This window comes from Hydractinia symbiolongicarpus, chromosome 8 (assembly GCF_029227915.1).
Source record: "Hydractinia symbiolongicarpus strain clone_291-10 chromosome 8, HSymV2.1, whole genome shotgun sequence".
Taxonomy (NCBI): Eukaryota; Metazoa; Cnidaria; class Hydrozoa; order Anthoathecata; family Hydractiniidae; genus Hydractinia; species Hydractinia symbiolongicarpus.
In genome coordinates this window covers 4,487,009-4,502,271 of record NC_079882.1, presented here as the reverse complement: position 1 = coordinate 4,502,271, position 15,263 = coordinate 4,487,009, and the positions used below count along the sequence as shown (strand labels likewise).

The 15,263-nt window shown below is 32.7% G+C and overlaps 2 protein-coding genes across 2 annotated transcripts in view; both read left to right on the top strand.

The window, feature by feature from the left end:
* Nucleotides 1-10,778, top strand: part of LOC130654774 (uncharacterized) — a 23,884-nt gene extending 13,106 nt beyond the window's left edge. Inside the window, exons 3-18 of the mRNA XM_057457391.1 lie at nt 40-711; nt 1,227-1,346; nt 5,384-5,417; nt 5,707-5,771; nt 6,118-6,207; nt 6,422-6,512; nt 6,841-6,909; nt 6,994-7,058; nt 7,299-7,405; nt 7,583-7,643; nt 7,752-7,789; nt 7,863-8,033; nt 8,344-8,534; nt 8,642-8,926; nt 9,483-9,505; nt 10,281-10,778. Coding sequence (XP_057313374.1) covers nt 40-711; nt 1,227-1,346; nt 5,384-5,417; nt 5,707-5,771; nt 6,118-6,207; nt 6,422-6,512; nt 6,841-6,909; nt 6,994-7,058; nt 7,299-7,405; nt 7,583-7,643; nt 7,752-7,789; nt 7,863-8,033; nt 8,344-8,534; nt 8,642-8,926; nt 9,483-9,505; nt 10,281-10,379 — 2,181 coding nt within the window. The 3' untranslated portion in view covers nt 10,380-10,778. The remainder of the gene's footprint in view (nt 1-39; nt 712-1,226; nt 1,347-5,383; nt 5,418-5,706; nt 5,772-6,117; nt 6,208-6,421; nt 6,513-6,840; nt 6,910-6,993; nt 7,059-7,298; nt 7,406-7,582; nt 7,644-7,751; nt 7,790-7,862; nt 8,034-8,343; nt 8,535-8,641; nt 8,927-9,482; nt 9,506-10,280) is intronic.
* The window catches only part of LOC130654787 (dolichol-phosphate mannosyltransferase subunit 3-like), a 17,730-nt gene extending 2,467 nt beyond the window's left edge, over nt 1-15,263 (top strand). The window contains exons 2-5 of the mRNA XM_057457413.1: nt 13,144-13,295; nt 13,598-13,627; nt 13,895-13,972; nt 14,792-15,263. Coding sequence (XP_057313396.1) covers nt 13,173-13,295; nt 13,598-13,627; nt 13,895-13,972; nt 14,792-14,845 — 285 coding nt within the window. The 5' untranslated portion in view covers nt 13,144-13,172 and the 3' untranslated portion in view covers nt 14,846-15,263. The remainder of the gene's footprint in view (nt 1-13,143; nt 13,296-13,597; nt 13,628-13,894; nt 13,973-14,791) is intronic.

Here is a 15,263-nt window from a genome sequence, read left to right as displayed (position 1 = left end):
TAAAATTGTATAATTATGAGAAACAAGAAAATTCTTTAGCCTCAATGTGAAGAAGAAAACATTGTTGTGGATGTACCATCGCATTTGTTACCACCAGAATTTGTAGTTGGTGTACCTGTATCACGGTCTCACTTGTTTCGTGAAGGATCTTTTAGGCGTGTCCGGACCCTTGCTTCTCAATACTTGAAGACTTCAAGTAATGAAAATATAAGCATATCATCCTCAGATTCAAATACAGATGCTTTAGAGAATAGTAAAATCACCACTAAAGTATTTCAAAATGCAAGTAGCACAGAGTATGATAGTGATGTTAATGAAGAGGAAGAAATGAATGTTGGAGTTCAAGAAGTTGATGGTGATCCAACAAGCAATGCAACACAAGTTAATTCACAAGAAGAATTATGCATGGACACCGAAACGGTGACCGAAGAAACATTGGAGGATTCTAAAGATTCAGAGAATATTAATGTCAACGTTTTACCTGAATTATTTGCAGAATCTAGTTGTGAAACTGTTGACTTACAGAGCAGTGAATATCCAAATCAGAATGCCACAGACCAATATACGTCATACTCCACAATGGCTTCAAACATATATAGGGATGTATCTAGGTTGTATGGACCTAGCCTTTCCTCCAGTTCTACGTCAGAAAATAATACCGTTTCACCTCCAGTTAAACCTAAGCCAAAACCTAATACGTCAAAACTTCAGGTAAGTTGTTTAAGTTCTTGTTCTGTATAAAAGTTTAGACAAGTACACAAGACAAACAGATCAATAATATAAAATTTAAGAAAAAATTCACCTCTTAGAAAATTAACAAGATTTAGCATGGAAAAAATGCTGTGACACAGACGGAATTTTTAAGGAGAATCAAAAATTATTACCTAGGAGAAAATTTACTAGTTTAAAAATTTGTTAATTTGTCGAGAAAAAAAATAGCTTAAATTTTGCGTTTTGCGTCAGTTTCTTCCTGTTGTCATACTTATTGCCAATGTTGTCGCCAGGTGAACGAAACATGCTGAAAGATTTTCATAGCGAATATATTATGTAATGTTAAAAGTTTAGCGTGTTATTGCTTCAGTTAAAAAAAGAGTGGTTTGTATTTATGATATATAGGGTAAGCCCAAGTGGTCCCAACCACTTGTGACGATTTTTGTGTTGTTTTTTTTAAAAAATGCGCTAAAATTTTGTAGTTTCCCATAAACTTATTTTACTTTCGTTTACAGCTTGGTTTATCTAATGTTGCTATGGTCTCTCCATTCATCAAAAACGAATCAGCAGACCTTACAGATCATCCAACTGCTTTTGCTAACAACGAAGCATTTGATACAGTTAAAAGAAGAGAAGTAAGTTTTAATTAATCTATACACGTCTATGTTTGTTTTGTTTTTAAAATATTAGACTGAAATTAAAGGTACTGTAAGATGGCACATTAATAAAGAAATAAAAAATAACAAAAGAGAATCCACAAAGAGGCATATTTTAGTGCAGAAAATAGAAGTTGAAAGTGTTGTTAATTTTCAGGAAGTTTCTTAACGTTAAAAATCGCTCAAGTTTCCTTGTTTGTTTTTAAATATTAAAACATGAATACTTAAAGATGGCTTGCTGTGTTTGTAGTAATTACTCTCAGGATATTTAATAAATGCGTATAACAGAACTGCTTTGTGAATACGTGCTCTTATACTTTCCTTGTTTATTATAATTCTTAAAATATTTAACATATTAAGACGCCAATCACAACGTGGAACACTTAAGTGGTGTATTTTAATTCTTGCTCGAAGTATTTTTAACCACTTATCGTTATATTACTGCGTACAATCGTTGCATTCATGGGGCCAAACCCGACACAAGTTTCCCTTCTACCATGACTGCAGAATTCTTGCTGTATTTAATAATAATTCTTCTTCATAACGTTTTGAAGTTTGATTACTGATTTGATTCAAGTAAACTGCATCCTAATCGCGATGTTTGTATAACAAATTAGCTTATCATTACAAATGAAAAATAACCTTATCACAATCGTCCGCCTACTATTGTCAAAAATTGTTTTTGTCAACCTTCTTTATTTCGAGTTGTGACTTGCCCCACTGAACATTATCAGCGTTTATGAATATATATACAGTAAAAATGTTTGCTGTAAACTAATAATTCTTTCTTCTGAATAACTGTAACGGCGGATGTTTAAAAGATGAACTATTCATCAAAACTGCTTGTCTTTTTGTTTAACTTTATACTTCTTTTAAGCGTTTCTTTGTGTACTTTAATGTTCTTACAAAAAGGGAGTTAGAAGTTGATTGCTTCGTAGATACTTATTAATCATTGGAATGTCAACTATGAGCAATCTTAGTGGGTATCTATTCACATAGATCAGATTATATCAAGTTAGCTGTTTAAGAGTTTAAGAATAATAATAATGTTGATGATGACGGTTGTTGTAAACTTTCTCAGTTTTCTGTCTTCGTGATGGGGAAGCAGTGGCAAGTTGTAAATGGAAAGTGGGTAACTGTAGATGATGTTGTCGATAATAATAACAACAACAACAACAACAACAAATATGGAAGTTTAGATCGGAAGCTATATGTAAAGAAAAAATGCAATTGTTTTAAGAAGGAGTTTGAAAACACTTGCTGTAAAGATGGTTGCACTGAAGAGTTTTATCAAAATGAAAAAAGTGTAGCGAGAACGAGAAGTTTTCATGGAATTGGACGGCGGAAAAATGTTTTTGAAAGAACTTCTTTGTTGAACAGTACATCGAAAAAGTTTTTCTCCTATCAAAATCATAAATTAAAAACAACCAACGAGTCAATGCTTGACGTGGAAAAGTTGGATAGTACTGAAAATGATTTAATTTATGGAAGTCTGGACCGTAGAATATTACGAAAAAAGAAAATCCCCGAAAATTTAACTCTGAAGAAATTAACCTCACATGATAAGCATATTTCTCACGGAGTTATCGATTTACGAAAAGAAAATGATGATGATGATTCCAAGGTTTCCAAAACTAACACGATTTACAGTGAATGGACGAACACAACGCTAGAAAAAGCAGAAACAGCATTGCATCAAAGTCTTGAAGAAGAGCACGGTGAAGATGTAAAACTTTCAACTGAACATTCTGTTTGGGATAAACAAGTTAAGCTAGATAAAAATAATAATGATACCAGAGTAAGCTTAACTCCGCACCCAAGAAGAAAAGTTTTTAAAAAGGTTCTTAAAGATGTTTTTTAAAGAAATTTATTTTTCGTTTTTTTATTGTTGTTCTAAATCTTCTTAATAAGTTGTTTATATGTCTTTTAGGTTTCTGAAATTGGTAAAAAATTCGAGGTTAAAACATCGGAAACTTCTTCGCTGAACACGTTTAGCAAGTCTTGCCAAAGCATTTTGGAGAGTATAAAACACCCTGCGAAGGAGTCTGAAACTCACCATCATATGATTGAACAACGTAATTATGGGGAAAGTAAAAGTGTGATACCGTTCAAAAAAGAAAAAGAAGAGAAAGATAAAATAATCGTTGTCCAAATCGATGACGTCAGCGTTACAGGAAGAGAAGCAACACAGACCACTTTGAGACATAAGAATGGATATAAGAATAGCTTTGTCGTTGGAAAATTAAAAACTCAAAACCAAAAGCCTTCATTGGTGTATCAACGTCGTTTTGAAGATAATAGGGTAAAATTAAAAAATGACAGTGTAACTGTCGATAATAATATTAATGAAATTTTGTCTGCTAAAAATTATGAAAATATATTTGAAGGAGAAGGGACTGGGGAAAAAATTCTGAATAGTGTTGAAGCAAGTAGTGAATGTGAAAATGATACAAGAACTAGTTATGGCTCAGCTGTACACAGCATAGAAAATACAGAAATGTCTGCCATTAATGCAAGCGAACAGAAACATGGCGGCTTAAATATGCACAGTATTAATGATGAAGAAATGTCTTCCATTGTAACAAGCGAAAAGAATAATATAGATACGAATTTTTCGAGACCTGAAAACATAGAACGTATTACATTTGATCAAAACAATATATCTGTTACTGAGAGACGTTCCGCTCCGCCCAACATGGGGCGACCACGTAGTAATTCGTTTGGTGAAACAAGCAAACAAAGAAGTAATTCTACTGGTCATAGTCCGGACATTGCACGTCTTTTACAACATCTCATTTGTGACATCGAAGAGGAAGTTCCTTTTAGTTCTGACGATGAAACGAAAAGCAAGAAAAGCGAAGAAAAGCCTTTCCAACAGCAACAGTTGGATAGTTTTAACAGCCATTTAAATGAAATTACTAGCCAATCAGCAGACTCATTGAATACTTTAGGTGAAACTAAACGGAGACAACATCGAATTCATGGTAGGCTTCGTCGCACTTTTAGTGAAGATGACGTAGGCCTAAAACTTTTAAGAGAACAAAGACAAAAGCGGAAAAGAATAGTGAGTATGATTTCGCCCACAAAAGATTTCTAAACTTGGTACCATATAAAGTGGTCACCCCTTCCGTTTATTTTTTCATAATTTCTCTTTATTTCTCATCATATTTTCTTGACGATAGTCACATGTTCACAATAATTGTGAAATGTATATAGCTTTTTCTCACGTGGTCAGAAAATTGTTTCTGCAATCTTTGTTTATCAATTTTATTTTTTATTGTGTCTATTTTTGGGTATTGTCAGATATTGAATTTGACACCAAGGAGAGGCTACAAAACACTCTATTTTGGTGACATCATAGGGATGGTTAATATTAACCATGCATTCACTCCTACCATAGTATACACTACACAACTATTACATGCATTATGTTTCTAACTCATGGGAAGAATCATAGAGATTCGTCATGTGACCTTTGGACGTTTTGAACTCAGGACATTTAAACAACATACTTGTTTTATTACTTCAGAAATTTCTAGCGCGTGTTCTTCCGTGACAAACACGAAAGTCGACTTGGTTCCATGAAAAAAACTCACGAAAGTTGTAAATTTAGACTTACTGGTAAAGAGGCGGTGCAACTCTCATATGTTCCACGTACGCTAGCATAGGTTAAATAAAAATAAAGTTTTATGAAAACACAAAGGAAGAAATCACGTCCGAACAGTAATTACTAAAACCGATTTAGCATCTTTTCATGACCGGTCAATACCAAACATATTGATGCATCTCGTATAATAAGAAATCCTCTTATTCATCGTTCTTTTATTTTTAAAAAATGTTTTGAATCAATCCCAAGTTGGCGATAATTTACGATGCACAAAGCCTTTTAAAATTAGTTACGAAATCAGGCTAAATATATTTTAATTTTAATTTATGGTAAATTTATATGCAGAGTATGACAGTGTATGTTAAAAAGACTCGATGTTATTTTATTATTATTATTTTTTTTTTCATAGAGCGTATCAGGTGAAAATGTGCTGGCCAGAAAACGTAAGTAGAGAGAGATAAAGTATTTTTTGAGTGACAACTGACATCCTGAAAAAAGTCATCATTGAAAGCCACTTTTCTATTCGTTACAGTAATTAGCTTGTAATACCTACCGCATCGGACATGTAATCAATCAATTAAACGTCCTGATTGTTTCAAAATGAGAGTTTCCTATGTGAACTAAAACATTCTATCCTATTTATTTCCATTAACGTTCATGTTCGTTGTTTTTTCTTTTGTGTCTTAGTTTTATTGCATCTATTGTTAAATGTGTTAGTTGCAATTTTTCTAGCATCGGTGATTTGGGCGCGAGTGAAAAAGATGGAAGTGTCTTTAGTTTTAGATCAAGATTACAAGGTAATGTTTCAATAACGTCGTTTAAGTGATTCTCTTACCTCAAATAAAATTTGGCTACATAATAATTTACCTTTTTATCTGTAAAAAAAACTCATAGTTTTCTTCTGTTTGCTTGTTGTTGTTTTTGTATGCAATGTAACGTACGAGCTTCAACTTCCATGTTTTTGTGCTCACTTCTAAAATCACAGAATCAGGATCCAAAAATTTAGCACCCTTTCGTTAATAGGGGCATTATCCTTTAATAGCACCCTTAGCGTTCCACCGATTTGGGGCGCTCATTTGAGCAAATAAACTAACTTTGTATGACTTGATACAAAGTGACAATGTTGTCGTGTTTTCTCTGCAGGAGTCTGATATTATTGCGATTGAAAGTTTTAACGTAAGACGTGTGAACACGTACAAAGATATAGAAGAACTTGCAGTCGATACTTTTCTTGTAAGTAGAAACTTTTTAAAAACTTTTTTATGGTGTGCTAATATTATTTGTAAACGTCACTCATGATATGATTTTGTTGTTGTTGTTGTTGTTGTTGTTGTTGTTGTTGTTGTTTTTGTTATTATTCTTGTTATTGCGACTGATTAGAAATGTTTTTATAAGTATACACTGATTTTCTTTTTCTTCATCTTTTTATTCGTTTATTTTTTATCAGAAACATGTTCAGTTGTTTGACAAACACGCGCTCGAACTAACAAAGTACGATATAGGGTATTTACAAGTCGGTGATCACAGAATACGCATTGGTAAGATTCTCTATTTTTGTTTTCAGTAGGTTCCGCTACATGAATTGATTTATTTGCATCGTTAAACGATCGCAATATAAATGCATGTTTGGAAGTTTTTTTGCTAGATGGGTTTCTTAAAAGTAGGAACAGTTCTTCACTATTTTTGATTGTGTGTTCTACGACAGTGTAAAAAGTTGGGAAAAGGATTTTCTCTCCTTGAGCTTCCGGCTCAGTTCAAATCCGTTTGAACCTGCGTTAAAAAAATTTTTTTTTCATGCATGTATATATTTATACGTTGAAAAAAAATGATTATATACCTTACATTTTGTTTCATTTAAACTTTCAGGTGATCAATTTGATATATCTCAGGCTAAAATTCAAGATGGTTTCTTGCCCTGTCGAATTTGTATTAAAGGTAAAAAACTCTTCATTATTGCAACCTAAAAATGTGATGACCGTAATTAAAATTTCTTTGTTTTATGTTACATTTTTATATTAGGTAAAAAAGAATGGAGTCTCGCTTCTTTGTCTTACGATACGTTGATATCGAAATCATACCTAGAAGTGAGTAATCTGAAACTATTTGTGTCTCTTGTAAAACTTCGCAGTGACTTCAGATTGAGTGCTAATTTGCCATAAATTAGTCTTTCTGAAATCTAACGTAACCTCGATTTTATAGTATGCATATATGTGAGTGCTTGTTATTTGTTAATTAAGTTTTAAAACTTCTGCTTTAAACTTAAAGCTTATCGCCTTTTCTGAACGTTTGTTCTCCAATTTATTCTTAATACTTTGGTTATCTAGAAATATATTTCACTTATTCTTTGCCATCGGCATGTTATGTTTTATGGACCAAGTGGAACTGGAAAATCATACCTGGCTAGAAGAATTGCCATGTTTCTTAACCACAGGTAGCTTTATCAAATTTTAAAATGCTTAGGAGCACGTGACATACATATACTAGGTGATTCAAATTATTTTTCTACATCAATTTGATGTTCATAGAATCTTTTTTATCGTTTGATTGACAGTTCGTTTGATTGATAGTTCGCTACGTACTGTATTGTGATTTTCATTTTTGTTATTAGAATAAATGAAGGAACCATTCCTCCAGTTATACTTAAAAATTTGACGCCTGATAGATGGAAGGTAGTTATTTATTTTTACTTTTTATTATTTACTAAATTTTATCCATGAATCTTTAGTTTTTCGCGTTTCTTACTTGATATCTGAAAGTAACTTATTTCTTATATTTAGCTGCTTTTAAATAACCTTTTGACAGAACGAAGAGAAAGGTCAGTTATGTCACCAATTTTTTTTCACCCCCTCTCTTAAACTTTTTATTTAATTTTTATTATTGACTTCTAGGCAATTTGTGGTTGTGTTAGATGGGTTTTCGCAAAGTTTTATCGACAGTGGTATCGACATCGGAGATGTAATAACAACATGTCAAGACTTAGAAATGCAACCGTACATCATCTGTACCTTAACTCAACACCCTACCGTTGTAACACCTTTACAGTGGCAACAAAACTTTAGGTAAATGTCATTGAAGTTGTTTCTGTTATCCTCGTTGTAGCAGTTATAATTATTGTCGTTGTCGTTGTTATCGTCGTCGTTGTTGTTATCGCCGTCGTTGTTATCGTCGTGGTGGTTATCGTTGTCGTTGTTATCATTGTCGTTGTTGTGTTTTTGTACTTTTCTTGCTTGTGTTATTCTAAAACTAATTTTTATATTGTGCTTTTTTAATCGAGGAAAACTGTTCTAAATTCATTTTGACATGTCTAAGGTTGAAGGTTAGTAAGTATGTGATACTTTTGCACAGGTCTGTAACACAGTTTGTTTTTAGATGGATATGGCAACCTAATCATGAAGAACCAGCAAATGGACTTCTTCAAAAATATTTGCGAAGAAAATTTATTCATCATGGCAACCAGCATTTGCAACGTGAATCCTTTCGAATTGCTGACTGGTTAGCGTCGGCATGGAGACATATAAACAGAATAATTGAAAAGTATAACTCAGCAGAAGCTACCATAGGTATGGTGTATTAGTCAAATTTATTGGTCGCTAAGTTCGTTAATGGACTTACTTTATACATAGATTATGTATTTTTTTTCCTCTTAAATTTTCTTTTTTTTTATTAGGCGCAACTATGTTTTATACATGTCCTCCAGACATTCTTACTGCAGAAGAATGGTTTGTTGACCTGTGGAATTACTCAATCAGTCCGTATTTTATCCAAACTGTAAAGCAAGGCTTACGATTACACGGTTACCGAAACGATTGGGAGGATCCTTTAGAATGGATACTCAAAACTTACCCCTGGGTTTCTGAAAAAGCGAAAAGAAAAATGAAGCTTCGGCGGATTAGGAAAGAAGACGTTGGATATTGTGTTGCATCGTCACCTGATAGGAGGGCTCTATCCATATGTGAGTGGTATTACCTTAGCGCGATGTATTCTCACAGGCATTTATTCATTTTTTTGCGGGAAGCTTTTTACAACCTGATTTAATTTGATTTCTAAAAAGGGTAATTTATAATATTTTAATGGGAACTCTTTTGTTTGAAAGAAACTTAATCGCATGTAAGATTCCATGCAGACTATTCCCTTACTTTTCCACACTTTGATTTTGCGAAAAACAAAAGCTATAATTCTGTTCATAATTTTTTGAAAATAGCATTATGAAACAATTATCGCGACGGCTTGCGAATGTCCGGAAAATTTAAAAAATAGGTCATTTTGACATTAGCAAAAATGATCATTTTGAGGTTTTGCATCTGACGAAATAACTGAAGAACCTAAGTGCTGTGAACATTGACAAGTAAACTTTGACAAATTGTGCGTACAGTCTAATATGAAAAGGCTTAAGCCATTATGGTGGCTATGATCTTTAAAATTATTTCAATAATTTTCTTTACAGAATTGTAGTTTAAGAACTTCTTTATGATACTTTTGTTTCTGATTTTGTTCTATCTTCATTTTAGCTTCATCTGAACAACAAAGATTGGTATGTTAAGTCTTTTAGCCTTTATCTGCTGCTTTGTTTGATATTTTTTAATTGTTTCAAAATAGCAATGGAACGGCTCGTTAGCTAAAATGCTATATTTGTTTGATACCAAGAGGACAAATCGCATAAGAAAAACATGACAGTGATTATGATTATAATTCTCGGAAAATTCTCGAAATTATCAAAAAGATTGCGAATCAGGAATTAAGAAATCACGAACCTCGGGAAAGGTCTATTCAGCACCAACCTACATAGCCAGAAGACCCAGCGTAATTTTTATTACCACCGGGAAATCGGAGTAGTTAAGGTGGGAAAAATTACGCTGGGTCTCAAACGATTTTTCTGCGGTCAAAATCTGGCTAATTCTATTGTTCTCTGCTCACGTGATTATTATCGGGGAAAGCCCTTTTCATCCCGAATATTCCAGCGAGTGGTTTCACTCACCCTAATAAACATTAGTATTCTACAAAGTTTTTACCAAAGTAAGATTTGGCCAAGCTTGGTATACAACTCACAGATAAATTTAAATGTCCTATGAAGCGATTAGTCACATTGTTCGATTTAAACTCGGGGTTTCCGCTGAGTAATTCGTTCGCGTCTAGGCTTTAGTTTGAGAGAAACTCATTTTATCAACTCGAAGAAGAAAGCTTAGTTAACTAGGCTACAACCTACACCTCATTAAGAAATTGTAATGCACCTTCATCACAACATTATAATCCGTTTTTCTGTGTTTTGTTTGGGAGTGATTTAGACATGGATTTTTTTCTTTTTCTAGCTTGGATTTTTGCGCCAATTGGAGATGCTGATGTTGGATGGCGGTCTTGATGATATACCTTTTGTCGAAGATAAGGAACCTTACGAATCCTTTATATAATCATTTATATGTTTACTTTTACTTTTTTCTCGTTAATTTTCATCTCTTTTTTATGCTGATAATAGTGCAAAATTTTAATTGATATACCACTATATAAAAAACTTAAATTAACATGTAGATTCAATTAAGATTAATTTTTCTTAAACGCTTTTTCTCCACATAATTTCCTTATAAGTTTGAATAAAGGATTTTTAACAGTACTTTGTTTTCCTTGTGTTACCACAACTAATTTTATACGGAGAAGAAAAAATAATTATTTTATATTGTATTTTTGTACAAATTCAGAGGGTTGGTTATTTTTCTACCTGTAATTATGTATTTTTAAAAGATGTATATATTTATTTTATGTTTAAATTTGACTCAATAACCAAGGATTGAATAATAAATAAGCAAAACCCATGTTTTAACAATTTTCTTAATTACGCTACTTAATCTTTCTTAATTACGCTACTCTTGGATAAGTTTTCTTGACAAAAATACACGACTTGAAGTATTTCGAGGTTTCCAACCTCGTTACCAGTACCACGAGGCCCTGAAACGAATTTGCAAGGTCCTAATCTCCGGACATAAGGACTTCTAATTTGCTTAGCATGTTAGGAAAAAAAGTATGGGGCGGCAGAAGTATCAAACTTTTGCCTCAAACTTGGATTTTTGGTCGCAAATAAGTCTCGCTCTTTAGAATGATGAATTCCGTATTTTTGTACGCGCGAAATTATTCTCCACCTCCTGCCTTTGCAAATAATTAAGGTGAAGAATAGGGATCAGGGTCTGTTCAAAGTGATAAAACATTCAGACTTTCTTTTAAAAAAAATGACGAAAAACATTCCAAAGAGCGAAGTTCAATATGCCTAAGTAACGACCGCTATTGAGCTTAGCTCGCCTACAATTTTTTTAAAAACCTGCAAAGTAAAAAATAGAAAATAAGCAAGGCAAATGGATACTGGTCATTTTATCGATATGTGATTTTACTGTTGTTTGGCAAAACACGTTGACTTGCTGCGAACGGACAACTTATTTGAAGTCTGGCAGAACATTTTTACAAGTTCCTTGCTATTCCAATCAAAATTTTTTGGAATTATAAACCAGCTTTTTTATATTGTCCTGGCTTTATTACTTATTTTAAGACGAGAGGTTTAGCTACCTCTATTAGCGTGGTTGATACTTAGCTGGCTAAAAACCACAAACACAATAATATAAGACCAAGAAGTGCTATACGTTAGTGAGACATGGGCAGTAAAGCAGAAAGATCTTTGCCGTTTGGAAAGGAATGACATTGGTTAGGTGGATTTGTAACACCAGTTTTTATATGGATTCCATCCAACATGATGTTATTTGTTACTTTTTAGGGGTAAGCTTCTTGGCTCTGGCATTTGTGTGGCAGGAAAAAAGATGCTAGGATTTGGTGGAGACAGGCCTTTTACTGTGGATTTCTTCTAACAGGAACATTGTTATGGCTATAAACTATTATCGAGTGCAGGTTGATCCCTTCTGATTTATTTGAATTCATTAAAGAATCCTGAATGCCTTTGTGTGAAGAAATAGACTGATAATTACTTTGCTTCACTTAGTGACCCCATCTTTTTTCCTGCCATGCAAATGCCAAAGCCAAAAGAGCTTACCGTTGAAATTTAAACAACAGAATTCATCTATATTACTGGAAAGGAAGAGTACAGATTAGCTGAAAAGCAGGCTAAAAGTATAACATTCTCTTCTTTGTTGGGATGTCACATGGTACCACTTTTGATTGAGAGGAAATATGGACGTTTCACACTTAAACTCTCATAGAAGAAGGTTTGATTAAACAAGTACAGGAGACCGGGGTTCGATTCCTCTTGATGACGATTCAACATGGGCGAGTGAATGTTACCATAGCCCTGGGTTAACCCAAGCCATGTGAGGGAATTTGGGGAGATGGCACACTGTGTGGGCCGTTGGATGTTGCTGGGAGTTGTCTGGTAGAGTGCGGGCCTAATTGGGTCTCTCCATCTAAGCCATTGTCCCTCCTGGAAATAATAGACAGGGTATATCCCTCGATATTTGTGAGACTAGCCATGTAAAATATGCACATCTATCTATAACTTTATTACAACTTAACTACAACTTTTTATAAAAATCTTTGTTTGCTTGAAGATGGGCAAGGCCTCCAAATTCCTTGTAAACTTCATTTTATTGGAAATGTCAATTTAATCGATAAATTGAAAGAAACATTGCCACCATTGATGCAAAAAAAGTAAATAAAAACGAAAACGTTTTTTTTTTTATTTCCTGATAAGATTTTTTTTATTGATACACAAGAGGTCGAATTAACGAGCATAATGTAGCCTTGGGACTAAAAAAATGTTCGAATTATCAAAATGTTCGAATTAGTGGAGTTGGAATTAAGCAGCTCAAAATATAAGACTTTATTAAACCAAACTCCCCTGAGTTTGGTTTAGCAAATTTAGCAATTTGTTCGAAATAACGGAAAGTTCGAATTAAGCGGCATTCAAATTAACTTACGTCTACTGTACTGTAAAATATTTTTCAAAATATTCCACAGAAATCATTATTCATTCATGAAGTTTTTAAACTAGATGAATAATAGGACAATTTTATCTTTGGAGGAAATAATATAGATGGCTTTGTTTTTAAAAATGTTTGGTGAAATGTCAACTTTTCCCTATGAGTTCTATTTTTTTTAAAAAAATATGTATGTACTTTGACCTTATTTCAGACTTTTCTTTGCATAGAGTTTTGTCATTTGTTATCATATATGCCTATTTAGATACATACACATAAACTTCATATATCAAGATGACGAAGTTGATGCAATGGGTAACAATCACTCTTTTGTATGGTTGTTTCTACTTTACTGCACTTTTTAGTGATACTTTTTCACCCTTTCATTCGAAGGAATTTAGAATGGTTATCATGCTGGTACGTTGAATTCTAAAATTACCTATCTGAAAGTTGTTATAAAAATGTTTCAGCATAAAAAGATTTTGATAAAAAAAAAACATTTGTGAATGTTTTCTCTGTTAATTAAAACATACAAAAATATATGATAATATTTCTGTTCTAAAGAATGTTGCAGGATTGTAAAATTGAAGATTGCGTTTCTTTCTACAACGATACATTTACTAGCCAGCAGTGAATATTTCGATAGCAATGTATGCTAAAGTTGTAACTTTTTAACGAAATGTATAATAATTCCATTTTAATTTTTGTTTTGTTTCTAGTCACCAGTTATTTTAATCGGATTGTTTGGAGTAAGTAATTTTGTGTTGTATTTCATTAACATTTGTTGTGATTATGTTGACGCTGTTCAATAAGAATATATCACACCGTGTGCATCTGCTTTTTCTTTCCAGCACACAAAAGAGGCACGAGATCTTTTAATTTTCGATGGATTTTTTATGGCAACACTATGTGCTCCCACATAATGCAACGCTATCAACAACTGTTCTCTTTTTAATTTATGTAAGGTTATTTGGTGTGGGTTGATGTAGTTTTTTTTAACTGTTCATCTGGTTTAGGTTTATTCAGTTATCACTATAGCATATCGTGTTGCAACTTTTAATGACTGCACAGAAGCAGCTGAAGAATTAAGAGAGGTAAATTTCTAGATGTAATTATAACAGCTTTGTGTTGTGTATCAGATACCATTAGTGAGAAAATTTAGGACCAAAATTGACCTGATGCACATGCTTCGTAAGCGTAACAATTTTAGGTTAGAATTATCAAAGTTCAGCTTATTGCTTTATCTTCTTTTAAGAAAGTTTCTTTTTATTTAAATGTTTGGTCAAGTTATTTCTTCTCAGAAATACGTCATATTTCTTAAGCAAATGTTTCAAATAACAATACCGTAAGCATCTAAATTAAAAGTTCGCTGCTGGTTCAATTGTTTATATGCGATACTTTTAATCAAAGACTTGTATGGTAAAAGTTTGTGAGAGATTTAAGTATTTGAAACTGAGGCAAAAATTAAAATCAGGTTGGTTCGATAGAAACATGCAAACTTTTTCAAAAAAAAGTATGCTGAAAAAAGTATGTGCGAGATAAGTTAACCTAAAATTTCTATGTGGAGATTCATTTTAGTAGTACGCTATCTGAAATATATGGACAACTAGCCTGGGGAGAAAAATACTTGATCAGAAACCTTTGAATAAAAATTTTTTGCAGTCTAAAAAAATGTTTTTACAGGGGACAGAAAGTAGCTAGTAAATTTTGCATTTTAAAGCAAGCATTTAAGGCGATAAAAATGAATTACATGGCAAAGCTTATGTTTTTTATTTGCACAGTTCGTAGTTAAGAACTTAACACGGTTTAAAACCCAGACATTTCACAGAATTCACTTTTACAACATTTTAAGAAAGAGGCTAAACCGCAAATTATTTGACTTAATAAGAACAAATATTTTCTTTTCTTTTTAGGAGATACTAGAAGCAAAGAAAGATTTAACATCAAAAGGAATGAAATTTGAGTAGTGTTGAATATATTTTAACTTTTTGTAATTCAATACGAATATTTAGTAGTTATTTTTTATCTTTTTGAAGATGCTTGCACGACTGTAAAATAGCATAGATATGGGTAACCAAAGAAGTTAAATCATTTGAGAAGTAACGTTAGATTCTTTGAATACTCACTTTTCAGGCTGTGTAGTAGGTCTTTTTTGGATTACTTTTCAATCTTGCCATTCGTTTCAAGCATTAGAATTTCTGTTTTGCGTAGCTTTAGCGTTCTAGGTATCTTTTCTCTTGTGTCAAAAAGTCTTTGCGAAATGTATATATATATATGTAAAATATTATATTTGTGGATTTGGAAATTTCGTCAGTATTGTAAACATTGGAAAACAACAATGTCGTAAAATGTAAATTACAATTTGAGGATGATTATTTGTTCTAA